General features: G+C 38.9%; 1 protein-coding gene across 1 annotated transcript in view; it reads right to left on the bottom strand.

The window, feature by feature from the left end:
• Positions 1 to 2,675: 2,675 nt before the first annotated feature.
• LOC149250661 (histidine kinase CRE1-like) overlaps positions 2,676 to 22,970 on the bottom strand; it is a 50,851-nt gene continuing 30,556 nt past the window's right edge. Inside the window, exons 4-12 of the mRNA XM_089459170.1 lie at positions 6,897 to 7,109; positions 6,537 to 6,723; positions 6,383 to 6,434; positions 5,984 to 6,213; positions 5,655 to 5,753; positions 4,719 to 5,434; positions 4,060 to 4,575; positions 3,462 to 3,948; positions 2,676 to 3,323 (exon numbers count right to left, since the gene is read on the bottom strand). Of these exons, the coding sequence (XP_089315296.1) occupies positions 3,684 to 3,948; positions 4,060 to 4,575; positions 4,719 to 5,434; positions 5,655 to 5,753; positions 5,984 to 6,213; positions 6,383 to 6,434; positions 6,537 to 6,723; positions 6,897 to 7,109 (2,278 nt within the window). The 3' untranslated portion in view covers positions 2,676 to 3,323; positions 3,462 to 3,683. The remainder of the gene's footprint in view (positions 3,324 to 3,461; positions 3,949 to 4,059; positions 4,576 to 4,718; positions 5,435 to 5,654; positions 5,754 to 5,983; positions 6,214 to 6,382; positions 6,435 to 6,536; positions 6,724 to 6,896; positions 7,110 to 22,970) is intronic.

Below are 22,970 nucleotides of genomic sequence, written 5' to 3'. Positions count from 1 at the left end.
GGTTTAAGTGTTGTCATATGTCTTTTAACTGCATAAACTTGTAATTTATTCTCCTGTGTACTCATATTTGTAGCCTTTATTTTACACTCTAGTATTATAGTTTTCAAGGCTAAATTTGCTTTTGTTATAAGTTATTTCATTGCCATGAATTATGATTTAATGTGCTAGTTTATGACAGCCAAGTGTAATTTTTCTATTATGTGTTTGGTAACATATTTGAGCCTCTATCAATTGACCTAAACCTTTAGACTGAACCATAATAATTTTTGAACTCATATCTTGAAGTTGCTCCATAATCCACCCTAAACGCTGATTTCATATCTTTATCCCTAGGTAGAAATCATTGTAGAACCCTTATGGGGCACTTGGCTTGAGCTAACTAGATTATTTGATCCCTGAGATATACTAGGGAAGCCTTTGTTGTGTTGGATTGTGTCCATCACTTAAACAGGGGGGGGAGTTGTTGAGGTGACAATAATGACACTCTAATTGTTGCACTTGATATAGGTTGCCTAGTGAGGCATTGCACTAAGGTGCTCGGTTTTGTTGTAACAGGGACATGAATAGCCTACCTCACACCACATTACTCTTTTGTAACATTTTAATGTTCTCTCCGTCTCTCATGAAGCTTCAATGTTGACGTATTAAGTGGCCATGCGTGGAGTAGCATGTTGGTGATATAACAAGGCATTGAATAGAAATCATTGTGGGAAAATTATTTCAAGCAAACCATACGGGTTCCATTAAGATATTAAATTTTGACCACTCCATACCTTGGGTACTAAGTATGCAAGTTGATTTAGTGTAGCAACCTACATGGAATGAGCAAGAAATTTAATATTAATTAACATGTTGTTTTATGCTTACAAATTAACTCTTCATCCCAACGATGAATCCCTCTAGATTTTTTCTGAAAAATCAATCTTAATGGAACAAATGCAATTTACGTGGAAGACTTGCTCATATCGGAGTACTATAAAGTGCTCATATGATAGTACTATAAAGGATGTAATGTGAAATGATAGGTAAGAGTGGTATATGTATAGGTACAAGTAGCCTACCTTAATCACATTATTAATTTTTTAACATGTAATGTTCTCTCCAAATCATGTTCAATGTGCTGTATACACATTTTTTTAATTTTATAGCAACAATGTGCGAGTGGAGAGTAACTATAGAGCTTCTTGATGAAGAAATGAATGTGATTCTGAATAAAATTAACAAGGAGCTTTGAAACTTCAAGGAGCAACTCCTCAAAACAAAAATTCCCCAACTCACGATGTGATATTATGATAGTAGTTACAAGTATGACATCAGCAAAGAAGGTCCAAAATTAATACAAATATATACAACCACTAAAGATGATGGCTAACTTGGACCTCAAGGTGACAAGCCTGATTAACAACAATTTTGATTATAATGAGCCCCAGTGGGTATAATTAAGAAATGTCTTTATGACATATGACCCACACTATGGAAAAGGGTAGACAAAACTCTAGGTTCTAGGAGAATTACAGTATCGAAAATTATTAAAACCATTTGAACTCAGTTATGCAAGTTCAATGTAATCAAGATAATTGATTAAAAGAGCAGTCTAAAGAACAAGTAGGTTTCATTTCTTCCTTTGGGTATATATATTGATGTGCGATTAAAATATTGCTATACTCGAAGATAAGGGTGCTGCAATGAGGTCCTCCAAATCTGATTTTTTTCACTATTGAGCTAGCAAAGTTTGATGCTCAAATGAAACTCCATGCCTATATACGGATGGTCTTATCGTGGCATGGGAGTCTTACCTTATTATATAAAAGGAATCATTGAAATATCATTTACTTTTAATGGTGTCTTGGTCAGTTGGGAAAGTGGGGGTGTTTCATATCCCTCACCGAGGTTCTAAATTCTAATCCCCCGGCAACGTAATTCACCTTGAGTAGCATATTTGACATTTCATGTGGTTAGGGCCAAATGGAAGCCCTGGGTGAATTTGGCAGAATGGATAACATCAACCTGTGGCTTCTAGGTCGAAGGGATCTTTCTAGACAGATGCAAGCCAACTCCATTCCATTGTAATATTCTCAATGGGGAAGGGCATGTTTGCCATAGTTATAACAGGAAGCATCCTGTCAAATATATAACAGGGTGATATAGTTTAAGTATAGTTATTGTCCTGGATAATCAATTACTTTTCTCCAGAGAAAAAAAGAATAGAGGATCTATCGATCTATCTATATAGCATGTTTTCCACAGTTATACCAGGAAGCGTTTTATCAAACATACAACACAGCAAAGTTTACTTATAGTTTTTGTCCGGGATAATCAATTTATTTTCCCCACAGAAAAATAGAATAAAAAGAAGATATATACATCTTGTCTACTAATAGTTTTGGACCTGGATAATTAAGTACTTTCCCAACAGGGAAATTGAATAAAAAGAAAACAAGGACTGATCAAAAATTATTATGGTGAGGTATAAGGATTAGGAAAACTGAAGTCTCGTTCTTTTCAAGGTTTGTGATTCCAATACAGCTCATATACAATCTTAGTTTCAGTGGGTTTACATAAAATCAAGTAAACACTAGGTTATTAAACACCGTCACATCACCCAGATTTATATCTGAAAACGTATATATGGAACAAGTGTTCACATCTGCACAATACTTTCTGTGAAAAACACGAACAACTGAAGCAACGTATTGTTGCAAACTTTGCTAATGAATAATATCAATCTTACATGTTTACTGGTACAAGCCCACTTCCTGGAAAATATCATGGGTATTTTGAAGATGACAAAAAGAAGCTACATATCACAGGAATCAGCCTGGTTATGAATCAGGATTCGCACTAAACCCTACATTAGAGTTTAACTAGAAACTTTAACTTTGTGAATTGTAGGTAGTTTTTTTCGTCTTGAGATGAAATGTGTGTGGAATACAATGGCAAACAACAGCCAGTTGAATTTCCAGCAGCACGACTCTGATTCATACTGGTTACGTGTATCTAAAGTCAGTTCAGTTTTAACAATGATACAAGTTTTACTCCCTTTCCAACCTCAATCGATTTCATTACATTGGAGGAATTATACATATAGTTAACAGAAACCTTTAAGGAAGCATATTTTATGCAATGCCCTAAAGAATCATAGTGACAAGTATACACAAGCAAACAGGCTAACAAAACTTTAAATACTGCATAAACCACCTAACTTTGGGCAGATAAATGCCTGGACAGTACTCTTTTGTCCAAGCTATTCTGCTTGAGTTGTCAATGACTCGATAAAACTTGAAAAAATTCAGTTATATGCAAGACAGCAGCTGGCCATATGCCTGCAAAGCAGCACCAATGAGCATACATTAATATCTGGCTACAGTTCAACCACATGAGGGACTTATGTGACAGAAGAATGTACAGGTAGCCATGGAATCATCAGTAGCAAATGGAAAAGATTAAGGTTAAAAACTCACTTTTCCCTGAGAATCAAATTGACTAGGCAGATCTTTGATTGCCTCGGGAAAGAAAACCTCTGCCAAAGTAGAACTAATAGAGCAGCTTGCACAGCCCTCAATTCTCGAAATAAGAATTTATGATGCCATCACCAGTCTTCCATACTGCAAAACATTATAGTAGATTTACAATGATCAACCTTTGAGAATCTATATACCACTGATCTAGTCCAAATCCAACAACTAAGGCTTTGATGAAGGGTTAGATTCACAGAACTGGGCCACAGCTCTATAGAGTTCTTCTTCTTCAAAGGGCTTTGACACATAACCATCCATTCCACATCTCAAGCATTCCTCATAAGTTGCCTGGATTACATCAGCTGTCATTGCAAATATGGGTACATGCCATTTCCTAACATTACCATATGCTTCTTTTGAAATAATCCCAGATTCAATCTGCTTATTCACCTTTTCTTCCATGTTACGGATTTGTCTAGTTGCTTCAAACCTGAAAAACAGTGTAGTCAAAATTCAGAACTACAGTTTCAATATTGGCAAAGATGTCAAAGGAATACCGGATTACATCAAGACAAGAAAAAGGTTAAAGCTTAAAATATACCCATCCATTTCAGGCATTTGAACATCCATGAAACAGGCATCAAACTTATGTGGCAACTGAAGCATTGCAATTGCATTCTTCCCACTTTCAGCACACTCCACATTTGCTCCATACTTTTTCAGAGCACCAGCAGCGACTCTTCGATTCACTCTATTGTCATCTACCACCAATATCTTCTTCCCAAACAAAAGACTCTGCAGAAAAGGAGGCCCATCCATAAGCCCCTTACCCTGCTGCCTTTTACTGCCCAGACCTAATTCTTGCTGAAGACATGCTGCCACCATGCTTGCTCTAAGAGGCTTCATTATTACAGTCTCCACAAACCCAGCTGCTTTAGCCTTCTCAGACTCCAGACTGGTAATTGAGGTTGCTAGTAGTATCATCTTCAGTGATTCCAGGGATAATCTGCCTCTGCCATTCTGTATGGAGTCTCTCAGAAGTTGAGGGAATGTCAGACCCATTCCTGGACCCCAAGATTCCTTATCAACTAGTATCATATCTGTCATCTTCATCTGACTGATTTACATAACACGGTTCAGAATTAAAAAATAGACCCATCTTTCAACAAATATAAATGTTTCTATAAGGACAACATTGTAAACGAAACTCCAATGCTCTGGATTCACAGTAAAATAAAATTTTAAGATGGCAAATCTTACCTGCAAATATCACCATTCCGTCTTCCAGATATCACTGCCACTGCTGACTTAACATCATATGCTACTTCAACTTGCACACCAAGCCTTTGCAAATGATATTTAGTAACTTGTGCTCGGACGTGTTTTCCATCTACTACAACAGCTTTCATTCCTGTGAATCTTGTTGGTAAGGATTCTGACTGAGGCCTCTTCAGGTCATCCAGGGAGTTTGCATCAGATTTTCTTAAGAGAGCAGTGAATGTGAAAGTGCTTCCAATATTGGGACGGCTAACAAACTTTATCTCACCACCCATAAGTTCCACAAGACACCTGCTAATGCTTAACCCTATCCCTGTTCCTCCATATGTTCGGGAAGTAGAACTGTCTGCTTGCATGAATGGCATGAAGACACGTTCCTGTGCATGCAAGGGAATTCCTATTCCTGTATCTTCCACAATGACTGCTAAATTTACGGAGTTAGATGTCTCCAGAGAGTTCTCTTTATCTGAAGTGCCAAGTTGCTGATGTGTGCCATCAGATAGTAGCAACTTAAAGGTTTCCCAACTACTCACTCTATCTGCTGCTTGAAGCCCACTCAAGGTGTTGAATGAATTCTTTGAGCAAGTTTTGACTTCTTCTGCAGCCCTCTCCAAGTATGCTTCAGCATTGGCTTCCATTACAGATTTCACTCTTTCTGCTAGGTGAACATGAACAAAAATGTGGCCATGTTCTGTGAACTGCCAGAAGTAAAAGAGTGAAAGAATGAGAAAAATAAATTAGCACGAAAGGCTGTGGCCTAACCACTAATATCAAAATCTGACAATATACAAAAATCAGCACTTGGTCAGCTAATGTTCACATTCAAAAATGATTCTTCTATAGCTCTCTAGTTTTGACTGAAGGGAATCCAAATAATTATATAACTGCATAAAAGCAACAGATGAAAGGAAGACTGACTTTGACAGAATTTCCAACAAGATTAGTTATGATTTGCCGAAATCGCCCTGGATCACCAATAAGAACCTCTGGCACCTGATCAGAAACAAATACGGCAAGCTTCTCTTCCCCAAGGGATTCACATGCAAAAATAGATATGTATAAGTCAAGCACTAATAAAACAGAGACAGCCGACTACACACAAATATCTATTGATAAAATATACATGTAAATCATTAGCTTTCCAATTAAATCAGAAAACATAGTGGCCTCTAGTATGTGGATTTTTTCATCGCTATGAATCCATCAGGATATATTTGTTGCTACAGGTTGCTGAATGCTGAGTGTACCTCAATGCCTTTGTCTCTAGTCTTTCCTGAGAAAAGTGAAAGCACATCATCCAAAATCGCTCGCAAATCAAAGGGTACCGTCTCAAGCTCTAGTCTTCCTGACTCAATCTTGGCCCGATCAAGGACTTCATTAATTAATGTTATCAGGGCCTTCCCACTTGCTTGAGCAGTTCGAGCATAGTCTTGTTGAGTTGCATCAAGATCTGTGTCCAACAGCATTTGCAACATCCCTGAAAGCAATTTTTTTCAAAACAGCCAGAATTATTTCCCAGCTGAGCAATAGAATAAAATTTAGATCATATCATCGCTTGAAATGACACGCCAGGAAGATAAAACAAAAATGATCACCAAAATTTGTTAGCCTATATAATAAAGAACTATTATGTTTTTACAACTCACCTAGCACACCATTCATGGGTGTTCTTATCTCATGGGAGACAGTAGCAAGAAACTGCAAATGCAGAGAACAAAGATGTCATTGAATAATTTCTCAACATACTTTTCAAACTATCAAGTTGAAAACCTTTCTGTGAAGCAAGATAAATTTGAAAACCTGAGATTTCGCAACATCCGCTGCTTCAGCTCGCACTTTTAATTCCTCCATCTTGCGAAAATCATCCTCCACTTTGGCAATGTGGTTTACTGCTGCGTATAATATGTGCCCAATCAAGAAAGCAATCACAAATACACCGATGGAGGTAGTAATTGCTGACCATGGAACAGGAGGCTTCTGTTGAAACCTGTAAATAAACCCACTAGTGTTAGAAACACTATCATAAACAGGGGAACAAGAAATGCAGTTTGCTAACTCGATTGGAAGAGTGGTTTTTGGTAAGCACTGAGAATGAGGGAAGACCACATGAAAAGCACATTTGAACAGCTTCATCTCATTTATTAAAGGATGTGATTTCACCTGCAGCGCATCTCATGCTTTCGGAATGGATCTCCAAAATCAAGGGCACTGACATGTGATGTGCCATTCTCTCTAACTTGGGGTCCATACATTATCAATGGCATTGATTTGTTGGTAATATCATATACGTTTACCACAATAGCTTGATTGCCAGCCAATTGCCGGAGTAAATTCTCCACCAATGATTCCACATCAAAGGCTCCACCCAAGTATCTGCTCAAGACCAATAACAATAAGATTTAGATAAATAATGAATGTCAGGGAAGCACTTGTGTAATATGGTCATTCAAACTCATATGTTACTGCCTTATGTAACATGGATATCCGAATTCATATGTCACAGATTTTAGATGTCATTCTACAGCTTGAGGTAGATCTAAGATTGCCATTTTAACAAACTGCAAAACACCAAACAAGCCCTTACCCATCAATAGCTACAAAATTACGATCCATCCCAGATGAGAAATACCATATAACATTCACCACATCACAGATTACCAAACACAAAAGCCATTTTTTTACCTCTGCTTGAATTAAAACATACTTTCATTAGTTTCACAAAATGTGTAGTTTGACTATGGAAAAAATGTGCAAAACCTGTTTGTTTCAGCTTTCAGTGTGCATACCTCACCTCAATGCCTTAAGTCACAGGATATAGGAGGCAAGCTGCTAGGGGATGAAGAGAGTCGCACCTTCTTGCCCCAAATAAAAATCCTCCTATACACCATTTGACAGCTTAGGAATTCAGCCTTCTTCCGTGATTTGGTATCAACAGTAAACATAGAAAATAACAAGGTCCAGGAAAGGTAGTAAGGAATGGTATCAGCAGGAAACTCTTAGAAAACAGTGTAAGCTCAACTTTTACCTGGAACCACCTTCTAGGACTAGCAATTTTTGGGCTCTTACTAGTACTAGCACTTTCTGGTGTCATATCCTATTGAATGGATTAATCTGCAACTAATAGTAGCCATGATAGGTTTCTTATTTGCTAACATTACATAAGCACTTTACTCCCCCGCCAGCAGGAAACTCTTAGAAAAAAGTGTAAGCTCAACTTTTACCTGGAACCACCTTCTAGGACTAGCAATTTTTGGGCTCTTACTAGTACTAGCACTTTCTGGTGTCAGATCCTTTTGAATTGATGAATCTGCAACTAATAGTAGCCATGATAGGTTTCTTATTTGCTAACATTACATAAGCACTTTACTCCCCTGCCCTTCTGCCACACCCCCACCCCTCTATGATAAGATACAAGACCACATTTCAAGCAGGGAAAGGTTGCAATCCCATGCCCATCGTGCTTTGCCCTCTACAAAGGTCAAATCAGGATAGCAAAAAGAGAGGAGTTATTTGAACTCATACATCTAGAGGGAGAAGTGGACAATTACGGGAGGCAGCACGAATGTTAAATGAAGATTAGACATCCACTGAACAGGGCAATGAAAGCAGGTGGTAGAGAGTGGCAGCATGGATAAATATAGAATAGACGGCATCCAAGTTCATCCTTAGTTGCAACTTATAGGCGAGGAAAGAACTACCAGAACACTGAGCCACCAAGGGAGTTGTTCAACTTCCTCCAACCAGTACAAGGGAACAAGAGCTCCAACGAAGAAGGCACAATGGAAGCAAGAATCGTTGATCACTGGGGCCTCTAGAAATACACGATGGAATTGATCATAGTTGATTCTCAGCTTAGAGAGCTCGATATCAACATAGCAGGGAACAACTTCGAATACATCAAAGATGGCAGTGAAGGATTGTGTGCACTCTGATCGCATTGAAGATAGAAATTGTAGCTAGATCAGGCCACTCTCCAGCATGGACAAACAGATTCTAGCAGTTGCGTGGAGCAACGAGTTGGATAACCAACTGAAGCACTATGTTCAGATAGCAGACAACCTGAAGCTGCTGCTGATTGAATTCCATGTGGTTCTCAAAAGGAGGCTGTACATGTTGTAAAATATATATGATCTTCCTGGCACAATCTATGTCGATTCCACTGCTGATCCTTCAGGCAACATTGCCAGACTTATCTAGCAGAAAACCTCCAGGAAACTACGAGCAGTCAGTTTGTTTTCGAATATTTTGGTTCTCTAATGCCAGTACTTTGGTTCTCTTCATACCCTTGGATTTTCTGGATGACCCCAAACTGTTAACTTCAAGTCTTTTGCTGAACTTTACATAAGCTGGCAATCTTCACTCCTGGTTTTGCATGACCTTTAAATGGTTATATTGTTAACAAGAACCAAAACTTTCATCGGAATATCCATACACCCGAGCTCGATGGTAAATATTCTGGATTATACCAAAAAGCGTAAACATCTGACGCTGTTTCCAACTTTTGAAATTAAGCCTTTATTTAACCCTGCATGAAGTCACAGACAGTGAACCAAAAGGGGAAACCACAGAGAAGGAATATTTGACGGAAAATTATGGTTCAGAAGAAGGCTGCTAATCTGCAAAAAGTCACAGAACTCTCATGCAGAGAAAGGATACCGATGCAGAACCAGAAGACATGACTGATGCAAGCACCTCGCACGAATGCATCTCTAGAGTCTACGTCATAAAGATATTCTGTAAGTTTTCCCGGAAAAAAGAACTATCCCAAATAAAGAAAGAAAACCAAATTTTCCAGGAAGATTTTTGTCATGCTCTCCCTCTGATGAAGAAGAGACAAATCAAAAATTTGGAAGTTTGGAGTTAACTATAAAAGAGTGGTTTTAAATATCAATAATAATAGCTTCTAATATCATAAAAGATAAAATACTGAAGCGATCTTGAATGTTAAACACTTACAAAAAGGATCGAAGTATTTTAAATTTTCACTTTTAAGAAAAAGAGACGTGTGAAGGGCATTTCACGTGGCAAAACATTTCCCTAAACATGAAACAGCATGGAACAGAAAAACATAAATAGACAAAATGGTTTAGGTGCTGCTATGGAATTGGAACTATTATAATTTCGAAAATTGCAGCCCAAATTGTAATAAACAAGGATCATGACCTCCAAAAACTGGATTATAAAAATATAACAGGGATGAAACAAAGCAAGACAGAGTATATAATTTTAATCAAAATACGATAGATATCTGTTAGATAGGGAATTAAGAAGAAAAAAAAATCCGAACGTGTATCTTCATTGACGCCTTCCATGGTTAAAACCAAGATTACTAAAAAGATAAAATTCATGTATGCTTAACTTAATGACAACCAAAATCCCTGGACAATGACCAACTCCTCCCAAAGCTATGACACAAATCCATAAATAATTGTGCTGGCCCATACAAAAAAACCTGATCATGGTAAATCAACATAACAAAAATCCACATGATATATCAATACATTTGTCTAGAAATGCCTATAGCCACCCAGTCCACACTACTTGTGGATGCCAACAAATTTAGTTCTGAAATCCATACAAAAGAAATGGATTTGTGAATATCCCCTTGATTAGCTTGATTCAAACTTAAGCCTGCTCAGTCTGGAGATTGCATATGTGGTAGGTATCAAGTAATTTTCCAAACCCAGATTGCTGAGTATATGGATTTCGTGGTGCTGCAATATATACATGTAAAAAGCATTGAAGGATACATAAATGCACTTCAAAAAATGATTTACACCACAAAGGATTTTATTCCTCTCTGCACTTAATAGATTCAGAGTTAAGATTGATCTGTACTGTTTTATTTTATTATAATAATCACATTTAAAAAAGAAAATTATTGTTAAATTTTCATTTTTACTGAGTTCATTTTCTTCTACTTAATTCCTTAAATTTCAGTAATTTTTTTCTACTTAATTCGATAGATTCAGAATTAAGATTGATCTGCGCCGTTTTATTTTATTATAATAATCACCTTTAAAAAAGAAATTTATTATTAAATTTTCATTTTTACCGAGTTCATTTTTTCCTACTTAATTCGTTAAATTTCAGTAATTTTTTTCTACTTAATTCGTTAAATTTCAGTAATTTTTTTCTACTTAATTTGTTAAATTTCAGCCATGACACGTGACTGTAGATGCACCTCATTATTCATGTGCAATGCCTCAGATGTACAAATTCATTGACTAATAATAGCAAAAAGAAACAACAAAGGAAAGTACCAATGAGATTAGAGCTTTATTGATATCATTTTGTTTTTAATTTTGCATTATTATTATTACTTTAGATTTAATTTTGTAAAATACTATATTGGGCCAACATATGGAGATGGACATTACAATATCTGCAATACGAATTTAATAAGCGTCTATTAGACTATTTCATAACGGTGTTAATCTTTGTTCAATTTAATGTCTTGTTCTTTCAATTGTGAGCTGACATAATATTTTACTTTTATATTGATTAATTTTTTTTTGAGATAACTTGCATTACAGACATGACGCATCTCGTCCATCTGGGCTGTAAAAAGCACCTCTCAGCACAATTACTTACAGGCCTGCAAATGTCAGCACTTCAAAGAATCAATGTTATCAGAACCGAACTGGACGAGACTGAACCCGCCGGTCTGACCGTTTTCTAAGGAAAAACCAGTCTAGTCAGCACAATTACTTAAAGGCCTGCACATGTCAGCACTTGAAAGAATCAACGTTATCAGAACCGAACTGGACCAGACTGAACCCGCCGGTCTGACCGTTTTCAAGGAAAAACCAGTCTGAACTAGTGTGATGGACTGGGAAAGGCCAATTTGGTACCGAACTGGCCGGTTCTTGTATGGAACTGGTTGGTTCAGTACTGAAACGGCCCTTTTTCACTGAACCACCCGGTTTCATACAGTGCTATGAAGGAAACTTTGAACGCTTTCTTTTTTAAAACAATAATTTATTAGCGGTTAAGCCTAGTATTTGACCATATTGCCCTACCAATGCTATGCAATTAATGGAAAAGCGCTGGAAAAGGGTGCGAAATTTGGAAGGAAGGAAGAAGACATCAAAATCAAAGTTTTGGGCCATCTATCTCTCACTCGAGTGGAGTATCTAAGAAGATCGAAGTTTTCTTGTCTAGTCAAAGTTGTTGCTGCTGCTGCTAGTTGCTGGGTCGAAGCTGCTACTGCAAGTTGCTGCTGCTAGGTCGAAGTTGTTACTGAAGGGTTATCATCTGCAAGAAGGAAGAAAGGGCTGACTTGGTGTGGAGGAAGTCTTTGTCTAGGTCAAGAGTCTTTGATTATCTTGTGAAACTATTGAAGGAAGAATTGTTGACTGGGTTTTCCCCTAGATAGGGATTTTGCCCTGGTTGTCCACCTACATCCGGTGTCTTTGTGCTATTTTTTGGTAATTGCTTGATGAACTAAAAGATAAAAGATGAACATAAAGATAAAAGAAGCACAAGTAATTATATATATAAGAAAATATTTCTGCCTTTCTGATTTTCTAACGCTCTGGGCAGTTCTTCAAATGTGTTGGCACATCATTTTCACCACAGATAGTGGAGAGCGACCATCCTGATTAGACACTAGAAACAGATTTGTGGCAGCCCCAAGGATCCTCAAGAAGTGCAGCCCACCCGTAAGTGTAAACATACCTGTAAAATGGTCTTGTATCCAAGTGCAGACCTCCTTAGCAAACGTGCTCTAGAAAACATGGCTAACATAACATATTCTGGATTCCTGCAATAGCTGTAATTTTCATCTACTGATCCCATTTTATGAAGCCTTAATTTAGTTGGACCTGGGAGCACCATGTACAGAATGACCCATAAAAGGAGCCTCATTTTAAAGGAAACCCATCCCCAATAGCTTGCACTCTTTTGTGCTATTTTATGTTTTCCTTATCAATTAGATTCCATCTCTTAAGTTTAGTTTCAATAGTCTTAAGTTTTCCAGGTCAGTCTTAACTTCCTCTTGCAAACACATATCTTCATAATGTTGATCCCACTTCTTCAGCACACCTTCTTTGTCCCTGTTGTCTCTAGAAAATAAGTAAAACATTGCTATGCATGTTGGCCAAGATGTCCACTGTCTATAATTCTAACCAATTTATCTATATTGAGAAAAAAGAACCAGAAACTACATCAATTCAAGCTCTCAAATGAATGAACCAGTTATGAATAACAGCCAATGTGAATGCATACTATGAATTGTCTGACAGCCAGTGGGATCCTAAGGGACAGGATCCATACCTATAGTGCAAAATGCTCACTATTCACACCATATATGCATAGCGAAAGTGGTAAACTGGTTTCAATTAAGTGATGCCTCCTCTCCATGATCTCTGATCTTCACAAATGTCAAGAATCTGTTTGCTATCTCCCATGACCTCATAGATCTTCACAATTGTCAAGAATATGTTTACTATGTTTCTATCTTGTCAGGAAGGCCTCTCGTTTTTTCCATTTTGTTTTATAAAATAAAGGATGCCATGTGGAAAAGAGTATTTATCATTTTTTCCCTTCTATCACTATTGAAAACCTGCATAGGATACAAACTAGGATCTCTCTTATAGAAGATGGATTATCTATATTTGCAGAAGAATCATCTCATGTAGGACCTGTTACCCACCAAAATGGGTAACACCATGGGAGAAAACTTTTCTCCTACACTTGACAGCCAGTCGGTCAGTCAGCAGCCCCTAACAGCCACCACTAGCTAATGATATGGCATATATCTCTGCCACTTGCATCAGCCACTTGTTTCTCACCCATTCCAAGCACATGTACGAAGGTGGGCTTCCACTCAAAAGGGACTTTGATCATTTTCCAATAGGGTGCTTATATTTGTTTGTTCTTGGGCATTTAGTATGGATTATGGGGTGATCTGGAAGATTGACAGACTTTGACCGTGATCTTGTTCTCTCACCTTACATGCTGGGGAGTAATCCTTGATCCTAGTCTAGTGGGACCTCCCTTAAGGCCCTTTGGGCATAGGAGGGGCACTACTTGGGAAAGCCCTGATTGAGATAGCATAGCTCCATCTTCCCCTTTGTCATACTTAGCACCTTCCATCTTACATTACAAGCCCATATCTCGCCTCCATTCTTCGGGTTCAGCTTGTCATCATTACTTTGGGATTTGGCACTCATTTGTCCACATACTTGGGTAGGGCTTAAAAACTTTGCCCTGGGAGGTTGATGCAACTAAAAGAAACAGAAAGAGCATATCATGGCCACAATAAAACTAAAGAAAGAAAAATCAAAATGCAAACGATGGCTAGGGACATAAAGAGTAGCATGTGGGCAAAAGCATACCATGAGCTCTACCTCACTCATATGGTCATCACCCAGTTCCTAAGCAATTATTGCTCCATCACATCAAAAGAAGGAACCCTTGCATGTCCCAACCCTGATGAGCGATAAACTGACTCATTTTAAAGGTGTAACACAATAATGACATCATACAAAGCAAGCTCTAACCCCTGAGCTATAAGCACTAATACAAAGAAAGATCAAGAAGTAGTAAAAGGCGCACAAGAGGGGTGGAAAAGCAAAGGCCAAGTTGGTAACTCGTTCATCCATGAATGCTCCCTCCTCACATCTATACACTTAGGATGTGGACACCCACACTAGTTGGTCCCTTTGACCATGGCACTTAGCCATGAAGTCTTATCCCCTCCGTTACCATCATTACTATTCACTAACACTTATCAATTGAAGGGTGGACCAAGGAAATGTTACTTCCCCTTAAGGGCAGGGAACACCTAATACGGTTGACATTTAGCCACCCCTACATAGGAGAAAACGACATTGCAAGATCAGGGTCCTGCCTTTGGAAAGGGATCCTTGTTTGAAGTATTAAATAGCCCATGACATTCAAGTTTGGTTCACTTAGATGCATTAATGATCTCCCTAATGATTAGTTTTTTCACTAGAATCAATGTTATTCTTGTTAGGTGCTCTAGCAGCCAAGGTCTTGGGCACCTTCTCCACAAGTACCCAGACCCCTTAGAGGAGTATATTGGCACAAATAGGTGAAGCATTGAGACTCTTCGGCCTCCTAGCAAGAACATCAGATGACACATGTCTCAGGATACCCCCTACACCCAAGACATTGGAAGACTTTGTACCATATTTGATGATTATTCATAGTGACAAAGTTGGACCCAACATGCCCCAGGTCGGCCTTGACACCAATTGACGGATGGTAGCCAATTCAGAGCCTAAAGGAGGATGATCTCACCATGAGAGACTAGGGAGGGCTTGTTGCACCTGAGAAGCCCTCGACATTGGAGTAGAGGAGGCTATTTTTGACATTTGGAGACCCATGAAAAGCACTTTGTGGTACCCCAACTGGATCTTGGGACCCCACAGGAGGCAATGAGGCGGATTTGAAGGCCAACCCTCAAATCAAGGACTTGACATGCTTCTACACCACTTTGGTCACCTCATAACCCTTGGACATACCATTTGGAGCTCATACATTGGATGACGTCGGCCCTAGAGAGCTTGTGGCTCACACGTGTGGGTTGATTGAGGCATATTTTCATAATGTTAGTGGGTTGCCTTGTAACCCAAGTGCATTATGGCTCAAACTTGTTTTAGGGGTGTTATTAGGCTAATTAGTAGTCATAATCCTCATATAAATAGAGGAGAGGATCATTGTATCTCATCATCATCACTTGTGACTTGAATTTAGCCTCTTAGAGATTTCAGCTATGTAGCAGGGGTTCGTGCACCCAAGAGTGGGGTTCTCAAACCCATCCTCGGTTATCGTCCCCATGAACCAGGTTCTGAAACGAAGACGTCTCAAAAGAACCCATACGAACCGAGATCGTCGAATGGGTTCTTTCCTTGCAACGGGTTCGACGAACCTCGATTTCGGGTGCGTGGAGGATTTGTTTGATGCGGCAGGCAATAAAAATTTGTTTTTTTATTAAATAAACATCGACTTTTAACATATAAGTTTATGATCGAACCAATCATCAACCTAATTGCATTGTTATTTTGCATTTTCGCACAGGGGCAGCTCAGCATTTGGTGAATCAGCACAAGGGCGGGGCAATATTTGGTGAATCGGTGACTGTTAGTGTTCCACGACCAGTAGCAAACACTGTTATGCCCACGAGTTACGGTGTTGGAGTTTTGAGGCAAGAAGCAGGTATGACCCTTCGATTCAACGCCAATCCTAAACGCTCTCCCACAGTTTTCAATTGGCAAAAAAAATTGGCAACCTACAGTAAGGGTTTCTCATTAAATTTGACCCACTTAAACTTGTTCTTAATTTTTTATGGTTTATGAATTATTGCATGCCCAAATGATGAGTTTGAACTTCAAACCCATTGCCCTACAAGCAACACCAATCTTTGTGATGGCCAAAAACGTCTCCCCAACAAAAAATAAAAGACAGCTTATCAAGTCTATCAAAGTTCACAATTTATGTTGAACAACCCATATTAAGTTCCTTTTTTGTATTAACTTTGAAGGCTAGAAATGAAGAAAGAAGATAAAAAATTAAAAAATCAACTCAAAAATTAAAAAATCAACAATTATTTCGATTTCAGATAAAAGACAGCCTTGAGACTTAGCCCTGCCTCCACACTCTAGATGAAGGACCCCTGCTCAAGGAGAAACTCTAAATGTTGAAAACTTGAAAGAGATATTTGAACAATGAGACTAGGCTTCAGCGCAAGAGAAATGATAAATCTGAAAATGTTGAAGAGGAAATCAACAGCGTAAGGGAGAAAATTGTGGCTGCTTCTTCAATCAAATTGATCCACACTGGAAAGCAAATCGTTGCACTCCCTCTTCCAATCCACTTAGACAAATAATAGATTGCTCCAACAAAATTGCTAAATCGTAAAAGGAAGCTATAGCTTACTAATGGTGGCTCACTCTTGTCATAGAAAACTTAAATGACAAAATGAATTTAGTAATAGATTAGGCAATAGGCCTGATATACATCGCACAGTAGACTGAAATCTTCGGGACAAAAAGAACAGGTTCAAATAGCAATCACATAAATTGACTATTACACTAAAATTACAATTGTTAATGCACAAGTTAATACTTTCCATCTCAACAAATCTAAAACACACTAACAGTAACTATATCCTTCATACCCTGCACAAATATAGCTATCAATATCAATGAAGCTAGTAAAATCCAACTAAGGATATATAGCTTTGTGCCTTTCAAATTTTTAATTTTTAATTTTCAGATTTGGCATTTTGGTTAATTTCCAAAATCAACAATGTCTTCATAAAATCCACAATATCCACACTGGAATATGTGAAAAGGCAGAAACCTCCAAAAAGTGTTGGGGGGACGACAACAATAAAATGCCATTACTGTCAGCTTGAATAGAAAGGGAGCCATACAAAGGTTAAAGATCATTTATAAAGATACCAAGGAAGGGTGTTGATGCTTGCACCGAAAACCCAGATGATCCCACTAGACTCCCTAGTGCACAAAGAGAGCAACAAAGGGATGATGGTAAAGTAGGCAAGGCAATCTCCAAGCCATGTCATAAAGTTGATGAAAATGATGACTCCAATGAGGAAGAATTACCATCTAATGATAAAGTTCAATTTGGCGATGAGCATGTGCCATCTAGAGCATCAAAAAACACTACTAGTCATGCACACAAGAAGGCTAAACTTGGTGGTCTTCATGACATATTTGATGTAAAAAGAAGGGAGGGTGTTGATCTTGCAATAGCAAGATTTTTTCTTGCATGTGGCATTCCCTTCAATGCAGCCCGTCCATCCTATTTAGAGCAAATGGCTTGTGCTATTAATAATAGACCTCCAGGGTATAAAGCATTTGGTTATGAAAAGGTTTAAACTGTGTTGGTGGACAAGGAGAAAGCTCATCTTGAGAAGACAATGGCACCTTTGAAGGCATATTGATGTGTAGATAGATGTTCAATTATCATGGATGGATGAACTGATTGTAGGAATTGTCCATTGATAAACATCATTGTCTCTTCCATGTCTGGTCCTTATTTTCTTAGGGGCATTGATTATTTCGGTCAAGAAAAGAACACTATGTTTTTGAAAGACCAACTATGTGATGTCATTGCAGAGGTGGGGCCATCCAATGTTGTCTAAGTTATCACTAATGCAGCTCCATTGTGCAAAGCAGTAGGGGTAATGGTTTAGAAAGAGTACAGGTTAGTGCCCACTAACAAGTTTCAACTTTCAAGTTTGATTCATTTTATATTTAAATTACATGAATTACATTTTTAATTTTGATTACAAGTTTGATTTGTTTTCTAATTTTTAGCAATAAACATTTTTATTTATTAACATTTTAATTTCGTCCTTGATATACCCAGGCATATTTTTTGGACAAACATTTTTATTTATTAATATTTTAATTTCGCCATTGATGTACCCGGCATATTTTTTGGACACCATGTGTAGCGTTCTTTGAATAATGCATTGAAGGACATTGGGAAAATCGAATGGATTCGAGCATTAATTGAAAATAGCCGCAAAATTCAAATGTTTATATACAACCATCATCAATCACAAGCCATTTACTACAAGCGTGCCAAAATGGAGCTTCTCACACCAACAGATACTAGATTTTCACCTTACTACATTTTACTTAGGCGGCTTGTAGAGATGGAGGTGGCTTTATCTGCCACAACTGTCAATGACATGTGGGACCAATGGAGGTTATCTACCTCACATGCAACTTTGGAGGTGAAGATGTTGATTTTGGATGATCATTTTGGGTTGATGCCGAATTTGTTGTAGAATTTATAGAATCAATTTGTGATATGATCCGCTATGCAGACACAGATGGTCCATGTTTAGGTGAGATTTATGAGAACATGGACTCCATGTGTGAGAGGATCCAAACCATCACAAATATGAAGGATCCTACTTTATGGCCATAATTGAAAGAGTTTATACATGGGAGGTGGAATAAACTGAACACCCCTCTTCATATGGCATCTTATGCAGTTAATTCAAAATGGTATGATCGATAGTTTTAAAAAACGGCCATTTCGAAACGGAAACGGCCGAGTTGGTCCGTTCCATTGCCCTCCGGAGTGACTCGATACAAAAAACGGCTCGGTTGGCCGAGTCATGGCTGACTTGGCCAACTCGGCCGTTTTTGTACTGACTCGGCCGAGTCACAAACAGTGGCCCGTAACCCACTAAAAGAGCGATTTAACATTATTTTAATGAAATTTTAAGGGGTTTGCTGATTGGTTTGGACTTCAAGATGTTTTATGAATTAGCTAAATGTTATTTGGGGTCCATTTCCCCCTCCCAAACCCTATTTAACACACTCAAATGCTCTCTACTATTGATATGCTATTCAAATTTCATGGTAATGTTAAATTCTTAAAGTAAAAGTGACATTCTCCTTAATCTTCATTTTCATCCTTTTACTTAAATTTTTAACATTACCATGAAATGACTCAGGATGTTTGAGAGTGGTTTCGGCCTCATTGGATTTCATATGGAGAAAGTAGAATTTTAGATTTCATTCAAAATCCAGCAGACTTATCACTTTTTCAGGATTTCAAGATTGGAGGATTGCAATGTTTCCATTGAATTTTGTCATGTATTAGGATATGGAACTCGTATTTAATCAAGAGCACCAATCCCTCTATGTACCTTGATGTTAGTGACATTGGTTGTTGAACTCCTCTGGGATTCGCTCCCAAACCAGGAGCTTCTAAAAATGTCGCTCCTGCTCCCAAGTAACACAAATAAGAGAAACCGTTCGGATCAAAAACGGTTAAATGATCTAGTTTATGTCCAATACAACCTCCGGCTCAGACGAAACCATTTGCTAAACAAAAGACCTGATTCAGATCCCATTGTGTTGGAAGACATTGATCCAACATCAGATTGGGTAGTGGAGAGTTGTCCAGTAGAGTTTGATCCTGATGAGGATCTTGATTTAGATTTAGATATCGAGACATCAGTTGAACTTGAACATGTTGTTCAATTGAACGCAGATCCCAATCCACCAGCCTCAGTCTCACAGCCAACAAGGACTCCAGTTGTAGGTGCTTCCTCTGCTCAGCCACGATAGAAGCGTAGCCGCATATCTACTCTATCTCAGCTTGCATCTACTGCAGTTGCACAGCCTGCTAGTGGTACCACTTCTACAGCTGCAGTTGGAGATGGTGATGTTGATGAGGAGCCATGGGGCCCCTTGTCTGACTCTGATGATGATCCAGAGATTGATCGACATGATCTTGGCTCCTCTAGTAGTAGCTACTAGCCAGTAGCTGTAGTACTAGTACTGGAGTCTGGTCACAGTTTACTTTTGTTGTAGAGGCCATTTCTAGCCTCCTTGGTTATGTGTTTTTTGTTTTGAGTCTTTGATCATGTATGACAGATGACTATGTATTGCCATTGGGTACCATTTTGATATAATGGATTGGTTCATGAGCCTACTTTGATCACATGTTGTCTTCCATCTATATCATAATGTTGTGTGTTTGGAAACATGAATGAAAATCTTTAAAATTATGTTTTTTTATAAAAAAAATAAATATTTAATGTATTTTTTACAACGACCGAGTCACTGAAATCAAGCCGACCGAGTCATTACCGTTTCGGAGTCGGAGTCGATCCTCGGCCGACTCGGAGTCGGAGTCGGGGTTTTAAAACTATGGTATGATCCCGCAACAGGAAGGAGGCCTCCTTCCCAAGATAGAGAGGTGTTCAAAGGATTCTTGACCGTTGTCAAGAGAATTTATAGTTGTACAGAAGAAGCCTCTGACATATGATCTTAGTTTGCCCAATTTTCACATGGTCGAGGTGTCTTTGGTGTTGATTTCTGGTAGCATCGAATGTGCTCTACGCCTCAAAATTTTCAGGAGGCTAGGTCACATGTATTCCAGAATACCCAGAAATCATTTTGGGAAATTCCACCTGGAGACAGTTTTATTAAAATAATTAATTATTTTTAATGGATGCCTAAGTCTAAACTTAGGAAATTAAAATAATTAAAGGGTATTAATAAAACTGGGCGTGAATCTCCTAGAAAAAGACGGAGATCAAGTCAATATGATCTGAGCCACTGATTAGAATTTAATCTAGGTCATTGATTACTCAACAAGAAGATTATAAGAAAGACTTCGATGGGCATTTGGAAGACACATCGAGTGGGATCAAGAGAGCAATGCAGAGCAGCCAGAGAGATCATCGAAGAGATTATTACAGTGAGGGACAGGGATAGTTTTCCAGTTGGAGAGTTTCCTAATCTAGGGATACATTGCAGAGAAGGCAGAGGGAGATCCAGAAGAGGCAGCGCAGTGCCACGCAGAGGCAACAGAGAGTTTCAAAGGGAGTCTAAGATTCAGCTAGGAAGTCGAGTTCCAGAGCCAGAAGTCGGGGTGTGAGACCGGAGGGCCAGAGGAACAAAGTTCCAGACAGAAAAAGATACATCTAAGAGGTGATGCAGACCCCAGAGAAGCTGACGCAGATCTGTGTAGGCTAATGCAAAGGCTATGCAGAGCTAGCATGGGGCCAACCATCTAAGGCCTCGAACTGGAGAACCGTGTCGGTTCTCCAGTGATAGTGTGAGGTATTTATCACTAATTTCTTTTCCAGTCAGATTCTTTGTATCAGATAGCTAGTAAGGCATCCAAAGATTGTATTCAGAAACTACTGCATAATAATACAAACCCTCAGTTGCTGCACCGATTTTCCTGCATTGGGTTTTTCAGGGGACATTTGTCCAAAAACAACGGTGCCAATTGTGTGTGTGGTAATTTCTTCTTGCTCAGTTCTTGTTTCCACATATAATTTAATTAGTGAAGTTTGCAGTCGTATTTACTTCGATATTTACACTGTAACACAGTGCATAACTTGCATGAGTTAAGAAGTAGGAGAAGTAATATCAGTTTGTTGCAGTACGGATTTGGGTCTCCAAATTTTCACATGGTATCAAAGGGCAGGTGAAGCAAGAGAGCATACTGGAAGAGGTCGGCGTTGAAGAGGAGGGAGATCGAAGTGTTGCATAGACAGCAGATCGAATCCCTAGAGGGATTGCGCAATCCAAGCCAGGAGGGCAAGATTCTCGAGGAAAATCTCTCTCTAAGTGAGTTGACAAAGAGGTAAGATTTTCAGTTTGTGATTTTGTCAGTGGCAAAGGGAGCAGCGCAGCAACAGATTCAACACAGAGCAATCTTCAGGTGGGACGCAGTTTTCTGCAACGTTTACTAGGTCAGAAAAGCGTCAGAAGAAGGAAGAAGACACTTTTTGAGGGAATTTCTTCCTCAGTGAATTTTGAGCTAAGGAATTCTATTTCTTAGTTGTTGAGCAACAATAGCAGATCTACTAGCTCCAGTAGGGAGTACGTAGGCCAACCTAGCAGCTGCGCAGAGGAGAGAGGGAGCAATTCGACTTTTGTTGACAGAGATGGCAGCTAATGGGCTGAGAGACCAAGATCGATTGGGCGACAACTATGTGATCTGGAAAGATAGGATCTCCTGCCTTCTAAATAAGAATGATCTCAAAACCTATGTGGATAGTGTGGTAGTTGTACCCGTCGATGAAGATCTGCTCGAAATGTACAAGGTTGAGATGGAAAAGGTCAAGCGGTTGATCCTCGACGAAGTGAGGGATCATGTTGTATGTCACATTGTTGGCAAAGGAACGGCCAAAGAGATGTGGGATGTCTTGGCTACATTGTATCAAGGATCTTCCAAGCAGCGGAAGATGTACTTGGAGGAGAAAATGAGATCACGAGGATGCGAAAAGGGGAACGCATTGATCCGTTCCTATCGAAGGTTCAGGAAGTCTGAGATCAATGGGCAGTTGTAGGATCAGCGCCTCAACCTACAGAGATGGTGAGGTTGGCCCTGAATTCAGTCTCAGAAGATTGGCAAGTATTTGTCCAAAGTATCCTGGGCAAAGAAAAATTGTTGGATTGGGAAGGGATGTGGGTCGCTCTTCAACAGGAAGAGATGAGGCCAAACTTAGTCAAGTGCAAACTTGATGGCAGCAACAACAATGGGACGAAGCCCAAGGAGGAGAAGGAGAATGCAGCCCTTGCATCAAAGGGACAACAAGAGTAGCGGAGGCGAAAGAAGGACGTCTCTAAGATCAAATGTTTCCAGTGTGGTGAATTTTGTCACTACGCTACGCAATATCCTCTCAAGAAGAAGGACAAGGACGAGAAACATGATCCGCGGGCTGCAACCGCAAGGATCGAGGAGGAGGAG

This window comes from Pinus tabuliformis, chromosome 7, assembly GCF_031772625.1.
Source record: "Pinus tabuliformis cultivar Carrire ecotype Pingquan chromosome 7, CPIR1, whole genome shotgun sequence".
NCBI lineage: Eukaryota > Viridiplantae > Streptophyta > Pinopsida > Pinales > Pinaceae > Pinus > Pinus tabuliformis.
This window is presented reverse-complemented; position numbering and strand designations above follow the sequence as displayed.